Raw genomic sequence first — 21144 nt, forward strand, 5'->3', positions numbered from 1 at the left:
ACTCCAGCGGGACAGTCCTCCTCCTTGTAGCCCATCTGATCAGCATGTTCTTACTGCATATGTTTCAATCCTCAAACCTGACCCTGCTGAGCTCCTCAATTTGTCAAAACCACTCTGTCCTTGCTCCCTCGTTTTCCCTTTGGTTTATATTTCTCATAAGCCAGAAAAACCTAACCAAGGCAGAGGTTTCTGCGTGTTGTTGGCTGCACGATTTAATCAAGGTAAACTCAGTAGATCATTACATATAATGGCTTTGCCCTTTAGCACAGAGCTTTTTAAATTAAAGGCTGCAGATGAAACACACACACACACACACACACACACACATCCGTCCGGCTGCCTTCAGATGACTGGAGGGTTTTAATAAACTGAAGGGTTTTTTTTACAGCTGAAATGAGGAGCTGCTGATAAAAGATGTTGCTTAAAAAAATCAATCATTGACTGCCTCAGTGGCAAACAGTAGGCGTTAAACTTTTAATGTTTTATAGAGTTGCACGCTCTGGTTGGAGGGTGTTTCCTTAAGTGTTTACATTAGTCAGCAGTAGTTTATAGCTGTGATAAGTTTCCATCGTGTATCTAGTTTGCACTTGTTTAACCAAACAGATGAGTCAGAGATAGTTTTAACCAAATCACTGCCTCATCTTTACTGAACTTACACCTCAGCAAAATGTGCTCCCAGGTTGGCAGGAAAATACCAAAAGGAGGATCACAGCATGAAGTTAGAAAGTACCCAGATGTCTCAGTGCTATCTGCCCTTCGACACAAATGAAACCTTCAGATTGTGTTGAAGGGACAGGAAAACCCCTAACTTCCTTCATGGAATACATGACTATTCCCATGAGTAGCTGAAGTTAGCTCCACACATGTTCTCCTAAGAAGAACATGATTATCATGACTAGTTGTACCTAAATCATGATCATAGTTTTAAGCATGTAGTTTTTGTGCCTCAAATATATATCATACATATACACTACTGGTCAAAAGTTTTAGAACACACCAACTTTTCCAGAATTTAATTGAAAATGATGCAGTTTAATGTCTCAGTGTACTCTGAAATTAATGCACATTTGCAACATTTAAAATTCTTTGTTGAGCATGATAGTGTTTTGAAAGTAAAAAAAAGATTCAAAATCACATTTTATGTTGGACTAAAGGACTAAAAAAAGACACAAAATGACTAAACAAAGACACAAAATGACCAAAAAAAGACACAAAATGACTTACAAAGACATGAAAAGAATTCAAAAATGGACAAAATAGCCCAAGACTCCATAGAGTTAAGTTGTTAACCCATTTCTTGTTCCCTGAAAAAGGCCTACTTGTATAATTCTGAAATGTACATTATCTTTCAGTTTTGGTTGATCTTACCTTTTTTTATTTACCTCTGGCAGTTCACCACTTACCTTTGTACCCTTTCAAGCTGTTCATTTGACTTGAACTGCTTGAATTTCAATAAAAAACTGGAAAAATTGGTGTGTTCTAAAACTTTTGACCGGTAGTGTATCAGTCTTGGTGTATATGCTGTCCGATATGTGCCATTATGAAAACTTTTCTATTCAATATATAACGCAGAAAACATTGTTTGGCTTTTTTTTTTTTAAAATAGTCATCAATTGACTGGCACTAAAAAGTAATGATGTTTACTTTGTTTACTTAGCTGTAAAGACTGGCAACTACACCTTGAGGTGGACGGCCAGTCCACGCCTTTACTCGAAAAGTTTACCAACTTTTTTTTGCGTAAACAGTGTCACAGCTCTTTGTCAATCAGATTTATTTGTCTTTTTAATATTCCTTTTACTCCTGTTTATTCTTTTTATTTTCTCAGTAATCATTTATAGATTTGTCTGACAATGTAGTACATCGTTTGTTTGTTTGTTCATTCATTCGTTATCTTTAACTGCTTATCTGCACCAAGGTTAAAATAGTTTTGGATTTTTCATTAGTTTTAGTTTTAATTTTGCTGTGAATTTTTATTTTCAAATTCAGTTAGTTTTAGTTAGTTTTTAGAGTGAGTTTTCTAGTTTTAGTTTAGTTTTTAGTTTTTGAAAAAATGCTTAGTTTTAGTTTAGTTTTTTTTAGTTTTAGTGTTAGTTTTAGTTTTTTTGTAATGGGCTATACGTTGGGTGCGAGATTCAAAGTGGTCATAATAAATTTTGCGTTTATTTCCTTTTATTATCTATCTCAGCCCCAATAGTTATTAATTCTTACAGTTCTGGGTTTTTTGAATTTTGGTTTGAGTGTAGACATCCAAGTCTCATTAAACATATTTACCATGTGTTGCATGTTCAAATAGAAACACTGAATTATGAATGAAAAAAGTTGACCAAAACGAAAACTAAGGACATTTCCACAATAATTTTAGTAAGTTTTAGTTAGTTTTGTAACCACGCAATACAGTTTCAGTTAGTTATTGTTTTTTTAAAAACTCTAGTTTTTATTTTTATTTCAGTTAACGAAAATGTTTTTGCAATTCTAGTTTTCGTTATTTCGTTAGTTTTCGTTAACTATAATAACCTTGATCCGCACTTGGATCGCGGGGGGCTGGAGCCGATCCCAGCTGGCATTGGGTGAGAGGCGGGGTAGACCCTGGACAGATCACCAGATCACAGGGCTGACACATAGATGCAAACAATCACACTCTCATTCACACCTACGGGCAATTTAGAGTCACCAATTAAACTTAAGTGGATGTTTTTGAAGTGTGGGAGGAAGCTGGAGTACCCGGTGAGAACCCACGCTGACACGGGGAGAACATGCAAACTCCACACAGAAGAGCAGCAGGCAGGAGTCGAACTGGCAAACATTGTTGAATATTATTTAATAATGTTTTATGTTTGAGAAAGTAGCCCTCCCGGTACATAAACAGAGTGGTGCGTTAAAAAAGGTTAATTTTCATTCCAGCTCAAAAAATGACTACATTGGCCACCATATCGGAGAATTCTCTCCTCTAAAATCAGAAACGGCATTAGTCTCAAAAATCTCATAGGAGTCAGGCTCTTGATGTCACAACATCAACAGTGATGTGTAGCAGTTTTGAAGACACAGAAAGATATTTTTGTCCTGATAATGGAGACATCAAATCAGAAAACACCTCTAGAGAGCACTGATTTTTGTTAGCATGTTTACCAACAACTTTATAAGGTGATAAGATCTCAATGTTGTGCTGCCCCCTAGTGGCACAAAAGTGCAGGATTCGTGATTGAAAACTTGTGACCGTATATTTTTAATTGGCTGAATCAGTTGTATTTGTGTCACATACTATTGGATTTTATTAAGATGTAACTGGGAAGAGGGAAATATGGTGGCTGCCAGAAAGTTATGTGAAAGGATATTTTCCACTTGCATGCTTGAAATTAGGATCCAGTGGCGGTTCTACACAGGGGCCTCCAGGGGCCACTGCCCCTGTAAAGAAGCCTTTGGCCCCTGCTGTGGCCCCTGTGTCAAATTAATAATAAAATGATCAATTTATAACAATGAACAATGGAACAATTCTAATCTTTTTTTTGTTCAAACAATATCTCATTGTACACAAAAGTAACCCAGAATGTGTATATTGTATAATAGTTTAACTCTATGGAGTCTTATACATTTGTGTCTTTTTTCTGTCTTTTTTTGGTAATTTTGTGTTTGTTGTTGTGTCATTTTTAGTTATTTTGTGTCTTTTTTTTGGTCATTTTGTGTCTTTTTTGGTCATTTTGTGCCTTTTTCAAGACATTCAAAGATTTTGAATGCTTAAATATCATCTTTGCCATTTTTTCATGGGCTAATGTGCCCCTCTGTTTAAACACTGGCCCCTCCTTGGCCCCCACAGTAAATTTGGTATAGAACCGCCACTGTTAGGATCTGTACAGTCGGTCAATACTGTGACAGTAACACATAAATCCTGCAGACTCTTGAGATGTGTCCATTTCTGAACTGTAGAATAAAACATTTTCAGAGTTGCTCATATCTTAAACAACTTGTCTGCATGTTGCGACTTTTGACATTTCTTCCACTTGTCGAGTTGTAGCAGGTGATCCAAGAATTGGAGCTTAATTATAAAAGCTGGCCTGAGTGGAAGCCTCTCTGAATAAGAGCAGCTTAGAAATGACTAGAATATAAAACTCACTAATTTTAATTCTCCAGCTTCTCCTCTGAATACAGATGAAACTGGACACCAGAGGCAGATTTTAAAGAATAGTTCAATATGCTGTTCAACACTGCACTGAGGACACCATGTCCTTTGATTTCAGTGTGTGCGTGTGTGTGTGTGTGTGTGTGTGTGTGAGGATTAATTGGGCATGTTTTGCCACTGAGTGGGTGTGTGTTCTCTTGCTGTGATGAAACGCCGCAGGGAATCCATTTATTTTGAAGTCTGCTTATTATGCTCGACAGTGGAGTGAGACAGGCCGAACGAGAGACATTCTGGGAGAGTGAGCGAGAGGGAGAGACTTTGTTGCCTCAGTGCTCAATGACTAGAGTGGAAAATGAAGACATTTTGTCTAATGGGTGAAGAGGGACTGGAGCACAAAGATCAGGCTGTTCTCAATCACTGTTAGCAGTTATACCTACGAAAAGTCATGCACTGAAAAACATATATAACTTAAGTAATCGTGAGCAAGAAGGCACAGCTGATGACCCGTTCAGAGGTCAACCAAAACATCGGCCGATATATGGGGTCGATATTTGTGTCTTTTACTTGTATCAGCGTTTGCCGATCAATTAGCACATTGAGTAGCCATGTGTTGAGGCAAAAAAAAATTGATGCTACCATAACTGAAATGATTGCCACAGACAATCAACTGATGTTGGTTTTCAACAGTTGAGGGCATTGCTAATATTTAAATGTTTTACATTGTTTGCTATCCAACTGTTAATATGTTTTGTTTGTTTTGTTGGGAAATGGGTTTTTTTCTGTTTAAATTGTGACTTGTGTAACATGTGTTGTCATTGTGGCATTTTTATTATGGAAATGGAGGGGGGGAAAAGGCAATATCGGCTTCAATAATCGGCCCAAAAAAATCAGCAGCACATATTGGGGACCTGTATCCTCTAACCCAGTAGTTCTCAACCTTTTTGAGTTGCGACCCCCAATTTAACATGCATGTTGTCTGCGACCCCCGCTCACTGAACACAATCTCACACGCACAGTTCAGATCACCCAAAAAAGAAACAAAATTACCAAAAAAAGGAAACAAAATGACCAAAAAAGACACAAATTGACCACAAAATGATCAAAAAAGACACAGAATGACCAAAAAAAGACACAAAATGGCCAAAAAAGACACAAAATGACCAAAAAAAGACACAAAATCACCCAAAAAAGAAACAAAATTACCAAAAAGACACAAAATGACCACAAAAGGATCTAAAAATGACAAAAAAAAGACACAAAATGACCAAAAAAACCCATGAAATGACCAAAAAGACTAAAACACATTAACACATGAACACTTTAACACAGTGGAGACAGAGCTGACTTCCAAAATGATTTGGCGACCCCCAGAAATCATCTCGCGACCCCAACTGGGGTCCCGACCCCAAGGTTGAGAACAGCTGCTCTAACCCATACTGACTTTTGTTTTTAGGTGGTGACATCTAGCGGCTGCAGAAATTATGAGAAAAAGAAATGGTGGTGAAGTAAGGCAGTTTAGTATAAAGACCAAGAAAGTCCATTTAGGACACAAAGGCCAATTGTGAACTGTAGTTTTGTTCCTATGACATATTTACATCAATGTCTGTTGGTTTCAAGCAGAAGAACTTATTCCGAGTCCCTGATCGAGCATGTGTTTCCAAGTCTCACAGATCTGACCTGATCCATGTCAGATCTGTCTCAGTGTGTGATGTCACTCTGACAAACTGCCTTTCTTAATTACCACGCAAACATAATCCTGATTGTTTCACACTCTAATTTCAGCTGGCAAGTGATTGACTTGTCAATCTCTTCTTCCCACACTAACACACACTCCATATGACTCACCTCTGGGGAAATGAAAAAAAGCTTTAAAGGGAATTAGATGATTTTTGTCCTCTTTGCAACCCAAAGTATCTTTCCTACATATGTTGATTACAAAAGAGACATCTGTAATACTGTTCAAGACACAAATAACAAACAAGGTAACTTATCACTGTTTGAATTATTAATGGAATGGTTAACAAAATGTACTGTTCTGTTCACATCACAGTTTCTGAGGTCTGGGCCATTGCAGATGCTTTTTAAATGTATGTTTATTTATTTTACATTTAAAACCAAACTTCATCCAGTTTGTATTTGCATAAAGGTGATCTAAAATGTTGCTTTGTTCTCAAGAACAGCTTGAAGTTATTCCTACAAAAAGTAACTGCAATAAAGCTGCAACTATTCGAAAAAATGTTCATTGAGGAAGGAATCTAATGTTAAAAGCCACAGACGGGTCGGCAGACAGCAGGACCCAAATGAAGCCAAGACATCCAACCAAAAGATCCATGTTTGTGTCCCGTTGTTGGAAGTTATGCCCTGGAATAGCATTTTTCAATCCTAATCATGTTTCCCCGACCTTCAGAACGTGTTTTTAGTATCTAAACCGAAAGTCTTTAACAAAAACTGCAGTCACCATGTGTTTACAACAAGCTGCGATTATCCCTTGTTTGTAATGTGTTTAAAGCAGTGATCATCATGGTTTTGCTTTGTGTTAACAGCGATTGTCCCGTTTAAAACATGTTGTGATTCACTTGTTGCAATAAGTTTGAAACAGCGATCGCCAGGAACCTGGTCTCACAGGAATCCGTGAAATAGCCACGGATTTCGCTTAACTCAAAATCCGTGGAATAGCCATGGAATCACTCAAATTTCCGTGAAACTGACACGGATTTCGCTACAATGCAAGTTAATGACAGTCATATCCCGTGGCTATTCCATGGATATTTGTTCCTATTGGTTTGTTCCAAGTCACGTGACTTTCAAAGTCCCAGCGTTCAGAACAAAAAACATGGCGGACAGTTCTCTCATTTTTAGTGAAAAAATCAATATTTTGACTTAGTTTCTGCATAAAAATGGATTTTGATCACATTTCTAGCGAGAAATATATGTTTTATTTTCTAAATATTCACTCAGTGAATGTACATAATCACTTTGTATGTTGGAATAGCCACGGGATATGACTGTCATTAACTTGCATTGTAGCGAAATCCGTGTCAGTTTCACGGAAATTTGAGTGATTCCGTGGCTATTCCACGGATTTTGAGTTAAGTGAAATCCGTGGCTATTTCACGGATTCCTGTGAGACCATGTTGATCGCCACATGTCATATATTGAAGTATATTATATGAATCAAAACAAACTGTATAAACCTGTTCATGACAGTATGCTGTTCTGAATGCAGAAGTTTGAACCGTCTGAGAGAAAAACATGCCTGGGGTTTTTGATTCTCTTGTATTTTTTGAGGACTTGCTCAATATTAAGCTGTAGGAAACCTTTGTGGTTTACCAATCATTTCAGAGCTCATGTTAAAATACTTTGCAGTTGGTCCTTGTCCTTTTTCCAAAGGCATGCAATCAAACAAATAAAAGAGTTACTTAATACTTTCAAATAGTCAAGTGAGGCTGATGGAAAAGTCAGTTCTGGAGGCATTTGGACATAGTCAAATGTTGACCTCATAATGGCGTGAGATGAAAAGTCACGATCACCAAAGTTTCATCATAATCCACCCAACAGTTAACATGATGAAAGAGGCCTAAACCACAGAGTTCATGTGGTGTGACTGCAGCATTGCAGCATTACCCCCCCCCCTCCCCATTATTACACCTTTATTTCTTCATCATTCTTTCATCACTCTGTACAATTTGTCTTTAATGAACACTGTGAGTCCTCCACAGCAATGAAAGGAGAGAATATTCAAATAAATTGCAGCTCTCTCCTTCTGTCTGTAGAGGAAATTGATTAAAAGTGTAATCAGATGGAAACACACACACACACACACACACACACACACACACACACAGTCACCTGTTAGTGTTACAAGTAAACGTGTGTATGTGCATGTGAGGGGGTGAGAAGGACGGAGAAGGAGACAGTCATGTCATGTCAAAAGCAACATTATCATATCCTTGTTGCCGGGGTAACCGTTCTGGAATCCCTACATTAAACACAAGTGTGTAAGACTCTCTCTCTCTCTCTCTCTGTTTGTGTGTGTGTGTGTGTGTGTGTGTGTGTGTGTGTGTGTGTGTGTGTGTGTGTGTGTGTGTTTGAGTGGGAAAGACAAATGGTAGCAGGACATGATGTTCCTTCCATCTTCAGCTAAGCAAGAGCCCCGTTTAAATACTAGACCATTAGAACCAGTGGAAAACTATATTCAGCTGTTTTAACTTGCGACAAAAAAAAAAACATCTCTCAAAAAGTCCTCGCCTTGCCGTCGGCCTTGTTGAATGATAAGGAAATCTTAATCTTATGAAATGCCATTTAAATCAATAATACTTAATCCATAATAATAATAAATATGTCTATAAAATAAATTGATAGATAGATAGATACTGCTAAAAAAATTAGATAAATAAACAAGGCATAAATAAGTTGGATAATTAGTATTGCATTATGAAATAAAAGTCCTATGAATTAAATAAAAGTTGTTATATCTATTTATTTAATAGACACACACTGGGTGGAGTAAATCTAGCACATGAGAGTGACTTTCAGCCACTGAATCCAGATCCACTGACTGTAATCCAGTGAACCCAGTCCAGGTCCAGTGACTCCATTGATCCAGTGTTCCGGGGTTTGGCTGCATTGTACCTAACAGCCATTTAGCTCCACAGTGCTGTTTGTCTGTCTGTTGCTGTCTGTGTGTCTGTTAACGGGGATAACGTTGATCTGGAAACTCTGGGACTATCACATCCAGTCATGGAATACCTGGGATTAGTTTTATTTTCCTCCAGGCCCAAGAACTGACTCCAAAATGTCGGTGTTTCCCGCTGCTTTCCAGTTTTCTCCGGGATGTGACCGTGTGATGGCTGCGGTCCAGTGAACTGGGAGCACGTTGACTGGTCCGCCTGTTCGATCCACCAGTTTGGGAAGCTTGTCTTTAACTGTTTTTACTGGGATTACTGGAACCTATGGAGTGTACATGAACGTTGGTCGGATAGGGATTTCTAACGGGGTGAGTGGACATGTTGAAGTTGGGTCTCTGGGTGGGATTTGCATCCACTTTTCTGAAACGCGGGCTAGCCTGCTAGCTACCCCGGGCTAGCCTGCTAGCTACCCGGGGTTAGCTCAGCAGGCTAGCTGCTGTCTTTGTCTAAAGAGACCGGGGAGCTAAGGGGCATGCGTCCATCATCGGACACGTCCCCGTCTGACCCGCTTGTTTCCTTTTTAACTGAACATTTTCTAACCACTACACTGACTCTTATTTTAAACATAATAACAAATACGTCTCACAGTTAGTGCAACGGTTATTAACACTTCATAGCAGCTACGTAACGTTTGATATATGTGTAAGCGTCCGTTTAAAGCACCACTGTGATGTGTGAAGCTATTGTAGCATTTTAGAAACTCTTGTTTGGCACTTTAACTTAATTTCTAACAGTCTGTTTTCTAAAAATGACTGCTGTTGTGATTTAAAAGCAGAATCAATGGTTGATCATGTGTTAAACAGCGCAATTGGGAAATGTAAACAGCTGTCCGATAATGGAACTATTGGTTTGACAGGGAGGCTGAAAGCGCCGCAGCGGTAATTGTCCATCACACGACAAATAGGACGTGAGGTCAACAGTTATATAAACGACTTGTGCGAGGCTATACGTCTGGGTTTTACATGTGATTTGACGTATATAATGTGAGCTGTCAATGTCGGTGTTGTTCTTGTAAAAATGCTTGGTTTATTGCAAAGTTACACGGAGAACACTGAAAATCTTATCGTTTGAGCTAAGTAGCACCGCGTCCGATAATGGATCTTGTTAGCTTCGTAGCGGGCCACGGTGGGCCTTGGCTCTAGCTGCACAAGGTGTGCTAAATACCTGCCTGTTACTCGATGTTGCATACTTTAGTGAATGTTACTGTGTGCATTTAAAACCAATATTGTTCAGCTAACGCCGCTGTAAGGCGTTATTAGTGTGTGTGTGTGTTAGCTTTGCGCTAGAGGGGCATTAACATCCAGGGCCGACGAGTCAGCCACCGCTAGCTAGCTAGCTAGCCTTCCGATTAATTCAGCTAGCGGTAGCTCGGTTAGCTCCGTGGGACTGGTGTGTTTGAAACATTTAACCCTATAAACCCAAGTGTATCATATTTGATACATACGTTTTTGAGACCTCTACATCATCAGTGTGATATTTTTTTCCTGAAAAACCTGATGAATACATGAATTGACGATTAAAAAAAACTGAGCAACAAATTTCACAAAAATACCAGATGTAACAAAAAAGATTTGCTTTGGTTCCACTGGTGGATCTGTCATTGCTGCGTGAAAACTTCATATCAGCAGATGTATGATGTTGTTTTATATGGAAGGAAAGATTTTGCATGTTTGAGGAAAATGTTAAAAGGAAAGTCAAAGTTTTATTTGGTTAAAAATATTAGGTTTTATGTGATTATGTGAGTTCAAGAAAAGCAAATTGTGAGCAACAAATTGCACAAAAAGACCTGATGTATCAAATATGATCCAAATTAAATTCATATATGAAAATTGATATTGAATTTAAAAAAATGTTAGCCGGTTCAACAAACACTCCAGTTTTGAAAATGTAGAATTTTCTGGCAATAATTTCACGGTTCAGGCTTTATAGGGTTAAGCGTGTCTTTACCTATGCAATTGGCCAGCATAACCTCCACTGATGACTAGTATTTAAAGCAATGCCTTGCTCTATTCACCCCAACCAGCCCACCGTCCAAAGATCAGCAACGTGGCTAATGCAAATGCAGGCTAACTACATGATATAAATATCCCCAGAACTGGGTTTCCAGGTGCAACTTTATTTGTATTTTGCATAGGAAATTACACAAAATTTTGGAATTTGTTGCTGATTGTAAATCATGTTGCTAGTAATATCTCACAAATACAGTTTTCAGTGCGATTGCATAACATAAGCAAGTGACTGAAGGCCTGTAACTTTAGTTACTAGGAAGAGAAATACTTCTCAGTTGTAATAGTTTACTTACACTTCACCAACGTGTGTGATTTTCATTTAACCCTAAGTATGCTCCATTGTAACCACATTTGGTACTGGCCTGCGTTTTAACTTCATTTACATGACATTGACTCCACATGTTTTTTTTCTGTTAAATCTGTTGACACATGTATGTTATCAATCAGTCTTGTGGGAGGTGTATTCTGTTGTCTTGAGAGTCAGTTGTCTTGTTCATTTGGACCATATAATTCAGTCTGCTTATCTTGTATCATTGCTATATAATTTGTCGCTGTCTTCTTTCACCATTGTGCACCACAATTGGTGCCTTGAGAGTCAAGGTTCATGAGCATTTTTTTCTCACAGGCTGTCACTCTGAACACTTAAAACTGGTCATACACTAAAACATCCACTTACTTCCAATGATTATGTATTTTGTTGTCCGAAGTTGTTCATGCGGGTGTTTGAACCAATCACAGGGGTCTTACAGTAGAGGTTTGTGCATGTAACGTGTGACTTCTTTGTCAATAAGCAAACATACCTGGATGCATAGTCAAATACCTGTGTGTATGTGCGTGTGTGACTACTGAAAAGTTATCTAAGGACAACATTACTCCGTTTCATCAGACTTTCTCAGTTGGTTTTCTTTTTGGATTGTTAAAGAGGAAGTCGGAAAATATAAGAATCAAAAGATGAAAATCTTTGTGTTCTTATTCTCAAATTCCCATTCTAAGCGGGTTAGGGCTTCATCTGTGAATACTGATCATGTTTTGGCTATAAAAGTTGATATCTGAAGACTGTGCACAGTTAGGATGCTGTTCCCTTCACCAGATGAGATTGCATGTCCTCCATAGACACATCTTGTCATGCTGACTGTCTTCGTTCTGTACTACAGTACGGTCCGGCTCACAGAAACACTTTTGTTGGTATAAAGTAACAGTCAGTGATGGATTGATAGACCAGCCATGGAATTTAAATGTTGAAACCCAAAGAAATATGTAATTTTAATCAAGGTAACACACAGTTTCATCTGGTTGCCTATTAATGGCATCATATCCCTGTTGTGCATGTATCAGCATGATGGTTGTCTGCCAGAAGTTGTCACAAATTGACTTTTTATCCCATTTTAAGCCACATACATTTTTATATATTCGGGTGGTTTAAACTCCTATATTTTAACTGTTTTAAGAAGTTTAGTCATTAGGTATCTGGATGTTAAGTTGATCGAGAAGCCAGTCCCTCTGCCAGTGTGTTTATCAGCATCAGAAAAGTACAGATTTTTAAAATGAAACTGTTTAACCAGGTTAAATAATCTGGTCCGTCTGTTTTGGAGAGGAAGAGACTTCTGGGGATAATTCAGCTCAGTTAAAAAAAACACCAGAACATCTTCATCTTTAGTTATCAGAGAAACAAGCTGAGCAAACATTAGCAGCAGCTCAGCTAGCAGCCCCTCCGCCGATGAGCGGATATTAATGGTAATCCTACTGTGTGGATGGTCGAAGTCAATCCACTTGTTAGCATTGTGCAAGTGCACCATTATCATACACAAATGAACAAGCTCCTGATAAGCAGTTTAATATCAGACAAGTGTGCGTTAATAGCAGTGGACACATAGGATTGCAGACTATTATTATCTACAGCAGTAGTTCTCAACCTTTTTGAGTCGCGACCCCCAATTTAATATGCATGTTGTCCGCGACCCCCGCTCACTGAACACAATCTCACACGCACAGTTCAGATCACCCAAAAAAGAAACAAAATGACCAAAAAAAGGAAACAAAATGTCCAAAAAAGACACAAATTGACCACAAAATGATCAAAAAAAGACACACAATGACCAAGAAATACACAAAATGATCAGAAAGGACAGAAAATGGCCAAAAATGACAAAATTACCAAAAAAAAGACAGAAAATGACTAAAAAAAGACACAAAATGACCACAAAATTATCAAAAAAAGACACAAAGTGATTTTTTTAAAAAAGACACAAAATTACCAAAAAGACTAAAACACATGAACACTTTAACACAGTGGAGACAGAGCTGACTTCCAAAAAGATTTGGTGACCCCCAAAAATCATCTCGCGACCCCAATTGGGGTCCCGACCCCAAGGTTGAGAATAGCTGATCTACAGTACAGTGCAGACCTCTGTAGTTTTACATGGTGGTCGGGGCTGACAGCAGGATCGCTGAGCCAGTCTACCCTGAAGGAGGACACCAACAGGAAGCTGAAATGAGCCGATCTGTCTGCTCCTCCTGGGAGGCCGGTCAGAGAGGGAGAAAGCTCTGCTGAGCAGCAAGAGGAGCTGAGAGCTACATGACCTGCCGTCACCCCAACCAGCCTGCCCAGGGCTCTGCCACATTCGGCCCCGGAGGTCCTTCAGTGACGGCTGCAGTGTTGAATGACTCAGAGGATTTCAGTGGAGTTACCTGAGCTGTTGGACAGTATAGAAATGGATGAATATCAGAATAAGAAGATCTTCCGCCCATACATCTACAGTACAGACAAAATCCTTGTATTAAATAATCTACTCTACATTACACCGAAACATATTTGGAGTACAAACTCCTACGAACTGTCCATTTCAGCTGCTCGGTTATTAAAGCTGCTTAAAATTATTTAAGTAGTAAATGTTCTTTTATTGGTAATTTAAAAAAAATAGAAGTCTGTTTCATGATAAGCTATGTTAAGAAAGCCTAGTCCCAGGTCTCTAGTCTAGTGTAGCAAAGTCTATTTTAAACTCTGACTAACCATTGCCGCTGGTTGTGACCCCAGTGCAAGTGAGCATCCACAATACTGTTCCTGTGAATGGTTTGCTACTTTTAAAGCACATATGATGGCATCATTGGCTGCAAAGATGCTCCTGCATGAATTTGAACCTGGTACCTCCATCAGATATGACAGGTGTGTTGCCAGTTCACCACAGGAGTTCAGGGGTAGCTCCCCAGCAGACCAGGCCAATTCACCTCTGCCATTTCATACTGGCATGTAGTTAGTGTTCTACCCTGCTAATCTTGCTAATCAAGTCTTGCTTATCATAACTGGCATTATAAAGACGTCCAAGCATTGGTCTCTTTAAGCAATCATAACATAAGGGTGGTTGACGTGACGCTCAATTTTTGTGTTCCCAGTGACAAATATTACTAAAATTTGATAATATTTCATTAAAATGAATGTTTTAATATGCAGTTCATTCTTCTACATCTAATCCATCTGCAAACGATGAATATCATTCTTCAACTATGCAAATATTCTGTTTTGAACATTACATTTGTCCACCGGTGCAACTGTCCTAGGTAGCATTACTTATCTTAAAACAACTGTAATTTAATGAAAAATTAATCTAAATACATTAAAATACTTGAATGCATGTCATACAAGTGTTTACTTAGTGAATCTAGAGGATATAAGTGTTAAGGTCCCTATGTAGAGTTATTATGACACATTACATTTTGTCCGCAAAACTGGTGTCCTCCTGGAGCAACGCCATTATGTCGATATAAAACAGGCATTAATGTGACCACCCCATTACTGAGAGGGGTCCTTCCAGAATCAGGAAGGACAGAAGAATCTCTGGAGCAGGTGGACTGCACACAAGATCAGTTCTGTCTCAAATATTTTCATAATATTACTATTTCCATGCAGTGTTGGAACTGGTCGTCTTAAGGTAGTCCTTTGGTACAACGCAGTTTAAGTATTGATCTGAATATTTTTATCAATTTACATTGATCATTGAAAATAATGTAAATTGATAAAAATAGTCATAACTAATATGCCTTGGGCTTATCTATCTTATCTGTCCAACATTCTCTGAATTAAATAATGACATTCTTTATTTAGTTGCACCGGTGGACACATTTTAGGACTACCACACCAAAAAGTTAATAATATGCTAAATATATGAAGAATTAGAAATGGACACATTCAGTTTTGAATTATTCACATATAAGGGAATATAATTGTATGTCATTTGACATATATTTTTGAATTATTCTTTTTTTCACTTTGAATTTGAGTTCACGTCAACCACCCATAAACAAAAAACAATAGTAAGTTCATACATTTTTGCCCCTCTTTGCCCTATATTTGAACATGCTTCTATTTTGGTCTGGTCATGTCGTGGCCTCTGTTCAACCAGCAGTAAAGCAGTTAGGTGGAGATAATGCAGTTACAACAGTAAATGCAGATCTCTGTATGGATGATTGTTGATTTATCTTTCACTTAGGAATGGACCTGTTCTCTAAGAAACATGTGAGAGATGGGAGATAAAGGCCAGGGCAGTGCAGATCCCAGGGCGCTTCAGATCTCTGGCTGTTAACTGGAGTTTAGCTTTTGCATCTCCTGACCGCTGACTGAACCTCTGTGCGAGAGAAACAAATAAAAAAGCGGGGTGGAGGGATGGATGTAGAAGTGGTGCAGTGGGTGATGATGATGATGGCTGTCAGTTCCCCGTCCACCTACTGCTGAAGAAACACTAGTCTGACATGATCAGTGACATCACTTCTAGACACGGATGATTTCACACAGTAGATGATACACAAAAATATACAGACGCATGCAGTCATGGTGGAAACATATGGTATATTTTTGTTTTTTGAACATTTGGATGGACATAAAAAGCTTATTTGGGAAATTTAGATTTTTTTTCCCTTTTTTAAAACACTTCTGACATTTTAAGAAAAAAATAATTGAGGAAATAACGATTTGCTTAAATTGTTCAGTCATGAAAGTAATTGTTTTCACATCCCCAGTTGAAACTAACATCAGGTTTCCATTGAAAGCACCTGCAGGTTCCAGAAATGTTTTTTTAATTCCAGCCTTTAAATTGTTTAATTACATCCAAATGTTGTGATTTGTGGCTTTATTTCAGTTTTATGAGTAGTTTAAAGTTTTCTGGTGAACAAACTTATTTTTTACCTTTTTAAAACTCTTCTAGTAGTACTTCTAGTTAGTCTGAAGTCATTACATTAAAAAGAAAAAGTGAAATAAAAGGGTTTTAATCAAAAGTTGATGTCATCGATCACAGCTGGACATGTTTCATCATGCACCAGATGTATGATAAAGTTGAGGATGGAAACAAAACGCTGAATACATGTGGAAACTCTTAAAACTGATAAATCTGTTTGCGTCACTTGTCTCACACTCCACATCTTACCTTTTTACACAGGAATGGCTTTCAGCTCATATCTTAAACCATCAAGGAGTGCAAGACGATTTAGCATGTAGAGTGACTCCCAGATTCTGTAGCAGAACTCGTTAGCTTCCCACGTTTAGACGTTGTGCAGTTTGCTGTTTAAGCTCTGCAGTGTGCTGACAGAGCTAGACACCCGCTGGATAATCAATAAGATGGAGTGTCCTCTGTAATGCCAAGTGTAGATAGATAGAGAGAGAGAGAGAGAGTCCTGATGGAAGCAGGCTGAACATTGCTGCTGATACAAGCAGTCACTCACTGTTCATGAATTACAGCCAGGGGGGAAGAAATCGGCAGTATTGGCAATTAGGTTTTGTGTCCGTGATAAAAACTGAGTTTTTTTTTTTTTGCTTTAGAGACCTCTGTTTCCTCTTTGCTGCCTTTGTTTTATTGTACCATAGTAATTTACTCGTTTGACTGCTTTGGCTGGCCAGTGGGGACGCCACGCTGAGAACATTTTCCCACCGGTTAAACTCATGACAACACTGGAGTTACCAATTACACCAGACATTTTACAAAAAAAGATATTTGTCAGTAACGCAAAATATGTGTAGCGTGCTTACTTTGATCTTTAAAGCAAGGCTGTGGGGTTTTTCTGCAATTCAGTGCTCTTACAGTTTCACAAGGCAATTCACCTTTACACCACTGGCGTAAATACGAACAGCTGGACACATGCATTTGTTATTAACGCATTACTTACGATCAAACACTTGTCATCAACTTTGCTAAAGTAGCCAGACATCAAGCACCTATATTTCTTACTAATGTTAGTCCAACAGCAAGAAGACCATCTCGTAGTCTGTCTTGCAGCCTTTTGTTTCAGCAATTTAGCAGTTTAAGAGTTACTCAGTTCGGGCTGTATTTAGACCCCTGGCACTGGTGTTTGTGTTCGCTGAATTTAAGTGGCTAACACAATGGCAAAGGTCTATGTATTTTCTTATGGGTGACATTGACATCCACCATAGCGAATACCCATTTGTAGTATTGAGCCTCAGGTTCCTGGCTGGTCTTTGATCATGTGTATTTAAAATAAAAATATTTAAGCAGTTAAATATAATGTTAAGTGTAAATGGCTAGATCTTAATGAATTACAATTAGGCTATTGCTAATCTATAGGCCCTTTCATGCCGCGACATTTACAGCTCTGTAACGGCTCGTCTGCACTATTAAAGCGCCAGAAGTGGGATGCTGTGATCAAATGACCCCACCATTTTTTTGCCTCCAGAGGTAGTTACAGTGGCGGAAAATGGTGGGACGGTTGGAAGCGGGACCACTATGAACGGGATATCCCAGCAAGGCAGAATATTTGACATCGCGTGTGACGTCTAACACACTTCCCACTTGGTCCAACAGTTATCAAACCACTGTTCAGTTCAGCAGCATGCACAACAACTGCAGCCGCCGCTACTACCTGTGCACAGCGTCCGCCGCTTATTGTAACAAATTGGCATGCTAACTGGGCACAGCGTGTCGGGTGCTTGTTGTAAACAAAAGGAGGTCGCTTACTGAACACATGCTGCTGCAGCACATACATACTGTACTGCTACAGAGCTAACTGTGCAGCTTATTAGCACTGTGCTACTGCGCAGCACTGCTGCTACTCTGACTATTGTCTCCTCCCACCTAGCTCCGCGACACCAGGCTGCACTATGAAAAGGCGCAAATTTTGTGCCTTTTGCAGATTCACTCTGAACGCCCTAAGGCGAAAAGCAGATCGTTACGGCAATATATCGGGACATTTGCGAGACCGTACTATGAAAGGACCTTATGAGCATTTGAATGTATCCATCAATCCTAATGGATTGATCAAAATACAAAACGGTAAAATAAATGCATCAGTGTAACACCCATTAATTTTTAAACCCTACCAGCATACTTTCACAGGTTTCAAGGGCATGACACTGCTGAAACTCACTTAACAAACTGACAACCGTGATAACATTTAAATGGGCTGCTTGGGACCCTGCAGCTGTTTTTGCGTGAGCAGCTCAACAGTACATCAAGACAGAGGACAAGACTCCACATCAGTTTCATGGTCTGGTTTCTCTTTTCAGACAGCAGTCGGAGGCTCCGGGCCTTTTCATATTAAGAGATCTCATTGTGTTGCTGCAGCAGTTTGTGGGTTGTTGTGTTTTCTGCCTGTCTAGGATTTACACTTCATGGCGTCAGGGTTGCTTCTGTGGTGCAGTATCGGTTTATAGAGGTTAAAGACATGATTTGCATGTGACACTGCACATATTTTAGTGGCATTTATTTTTAAGTCTGAACAGAAATTATGTGTATCAGCTAATTCTAATTTGTACTGCCAGAAAAGCACAATTAATGCATTTCTTTTTCCTATCAACTTCAGGTTATACTTTACACTAGGCTTTCCAGTATACATTCTTGACGCATATTGGCTTCATGTTCTCAAACAGGATGCGGGTGTTTCCACTGCTGCCAATGGCAGCTGCATGTCAAAGCTTGCAGGTGAAGGGTTATTTTTTTCTTGAGTAAACTGAAATCCACAAAATGGAGGATGTCCCTTTTTATGTAGAGAGTGAGAGACTTGTTTCAGAGGCTCAGGTATACTGGTTTAACTCTCACTTCCTTCTGGTTTCATTGGTGAATAAATGCAGGATAGTGCTGCAGAGCGGTTGTTGAAAACGGCCTTTGCTGTGTCCCACTTGGTTGGGATTTACTAAAAGAAGGATGCTCAGTCATAATCAGGGGTGCACATAATGGTGGCAGATGGCAACAGTGTGCCCTGGTAGCCTTGGCCACCAGTATGAATGTGTGTGAACGGGTGAATGAGCGCAGTCTGTAGTGTGAAGCGCTTTGGATAAAAGTGTTATATAAGTGCAGTCAATTTACCATAACGTTTTCTCAAGGGAGCACCTGGAGATGTTGCTTGGTACTCACCCTTTGCCCGGCTCAGTTATCCTGTAAGCCAGTAGTTCTCAACCTTTTTGAGTCGCGACCCCCAATTTAACATGCATGTTGTCCGCAACCCCCGCTCACTGAACAGAATCTCACACGCACAGTTCAGATCACCCAAAAAAAGAAACAAAATGACCTAAAAAGGAAACAAAATGACCAAAAAAGCTACAAAATGACCAAATGAGACCCAAAATGACCAGAAAAAACACAAAATGACTTAAAAAAAGACACAAAATGACTTAAAAAAGACACAAAATTACAAAAAAAAGGAAACAAAATGACCAAAAAAGACACAAATTGACCATAAAATAATCAAAGAAGACACAAAATGACAAAAAAAAAACACATTAACACATGAACACTTTAACACAGTGGAGACAGAGCTGACTTCCAAAATGATTTGGCGACCCCCAGAAATCATCTCGCGACCCCAATTGGGGTCCCGACCCCAAGGTTGAGAATAGCTGCTGTAAGCTGCCATCACTACCCCCCGGACTGCTCTCCTCCCTGTCGTCCTCCCTTTCAAACATGGTAGATGATGATGTAGGCTTAGTTCTTTCTCCCTGGTTGAGCCTGCAATTAGCTGTTTGCATCCATAAGTCAAACAGCTGGCTTGGGGTCAAAAGTCTCTTGTCATCTTGTCAAGTGTCTGTGCATCAGAGATGAGAGGCGAGAGTCTGACAGGGCAGTGTAAGGGACTATAAATATAAATAAGGACTTTGTGAATGTTTGAGTAACTATATGGTTTGCTGGTCTTTGCTATATTGAACAAGTCATACACAGAGGAGGCTGCCAAACGTTTCCCTGCTTCCTTAAACGCATCCATTCTTCTACAGTGGAGTCTCTGTCAACAAACAAGCTTAGGGCTGCACGATTATGGCCCAAAATGATAATCACGATTGTTTTGATCAATACTGAGATCACAGTTAATTATCACAATTATTTGTTGATTTAACAAAAGCAACTCTCACAGATCAAATATGATTCCATTTAGGGGTGGGCGATATGGCCCTGAAAGATTAAAACGATATGTCAGGGTGTTTTTGCGATAACGATATTCATGACGATATTACAAAATACTGAAAAATATATAGAAAATGTTTTTTTAGTCTGTATAAATGAATAAAAAAACATTCAACACAATAAAAATAAATCTAAAAATAAATCTAAAATGTAGTAGAAATTGGGCTTGTAACCGGAGGGTGGCCAGTTTGAATCACAAGACTGACAGGTCAAGGACTGAAGTGCCTTAAAGCACACAGAGAGATGATTTATTTGTTTATTCAGCGCGTGTGTGAGTGCGCGCACATGTCTCGGAGGACGATGGAGAGGTGGGTCAGGCTTCTGACTGACTGACCAGTGACAGACACTCTGCTGAGGCAACAGCGACACAACACAAAATAACTGTACTATGAATAGTGTAGATATATAGACTAAAGCGGGCCGCCACAGTCTAGGTAATTAATGGGAAATCCTTATGCTACTATGCAAGAAGCAGGAATGTTGCCAATATGATATGCATTTTTTTTACCCATTAAAATATACTGGTATTATCGTGAACGATACGATATGGCACGCCCCCTAATTCCATTCTGATTAATGTGTCGGTCACTGGAAGCACGCAAACCCCCCTCATGTTTTTATGCGTCGGGTCTATTTTTGTCGCTTTTAGTGAAGCATTTTTTGCATATACACCTGTTAAAATTACACAAATATCCTGCTGTATATGTGTTTTGAACTTAACCAAATATACTTTAATTGATCAACGCTACCAATCTGTCTGTTTTTGTGTTTCACTATGCAGATTCCCCTCGCTCCCCAAATGTATGTTGGTCCGCAAAATCGCCTTTATACGTGTGATCAGCCGCACATAATTTATTTGGACCACGCATGCACACCTGCGCACCAGTTCTGTGGATCCCTGATCATAATGCTGCTCTTAACGCACTGAAGCTGGAGTAGTT

General features: G+C 39.1%; 1 protein-coding gene across 2 annotated transcripts in view; it reads left to right on the forward strand.

The window, feature by feature from the left end:
* The first annotated feature begins 8700 nt into the window (after positions 1-8700).
* The window catches only part of znf609a (zinc finger protein 609a), a 57792-nt gene continuing 45348 nt past the window's right edge, over positions 8701-21144 (forward strand). Inside the window, exon 1 of one of the 2 annotated variants that reach the window (XM_059335288.1) lies at positions 8701-9110. In XM_059335288.1, the coding sequence (XP_059191271.1) occupies positions 9078-9110 (33 nt within the window). In that variant the 5' untranslated portion in view covers positions 8701-9077. The remainder of the gene's footprint in view (positions 9111-21144) is intronic. The other variant, XM_059335287.1, reaches the window with a different exon arrangement.

The sequence above is a fragment of the Centropristis striata genome, chromosome 6, assembly GCF_030273125.1.
Source record: "Centropristis striata isolate RG_2023a ecotype Rhode Island chromosome 6, C.striata_1.0, whole genome shotgun sequence".
Classification (NCBI taxonomy): domain Eukaryota; kingdom Metazoa; phylum Chordata; class Actinopteri; order Perciformes; family Serranidae; genus Centropristis; species Centropristis striata.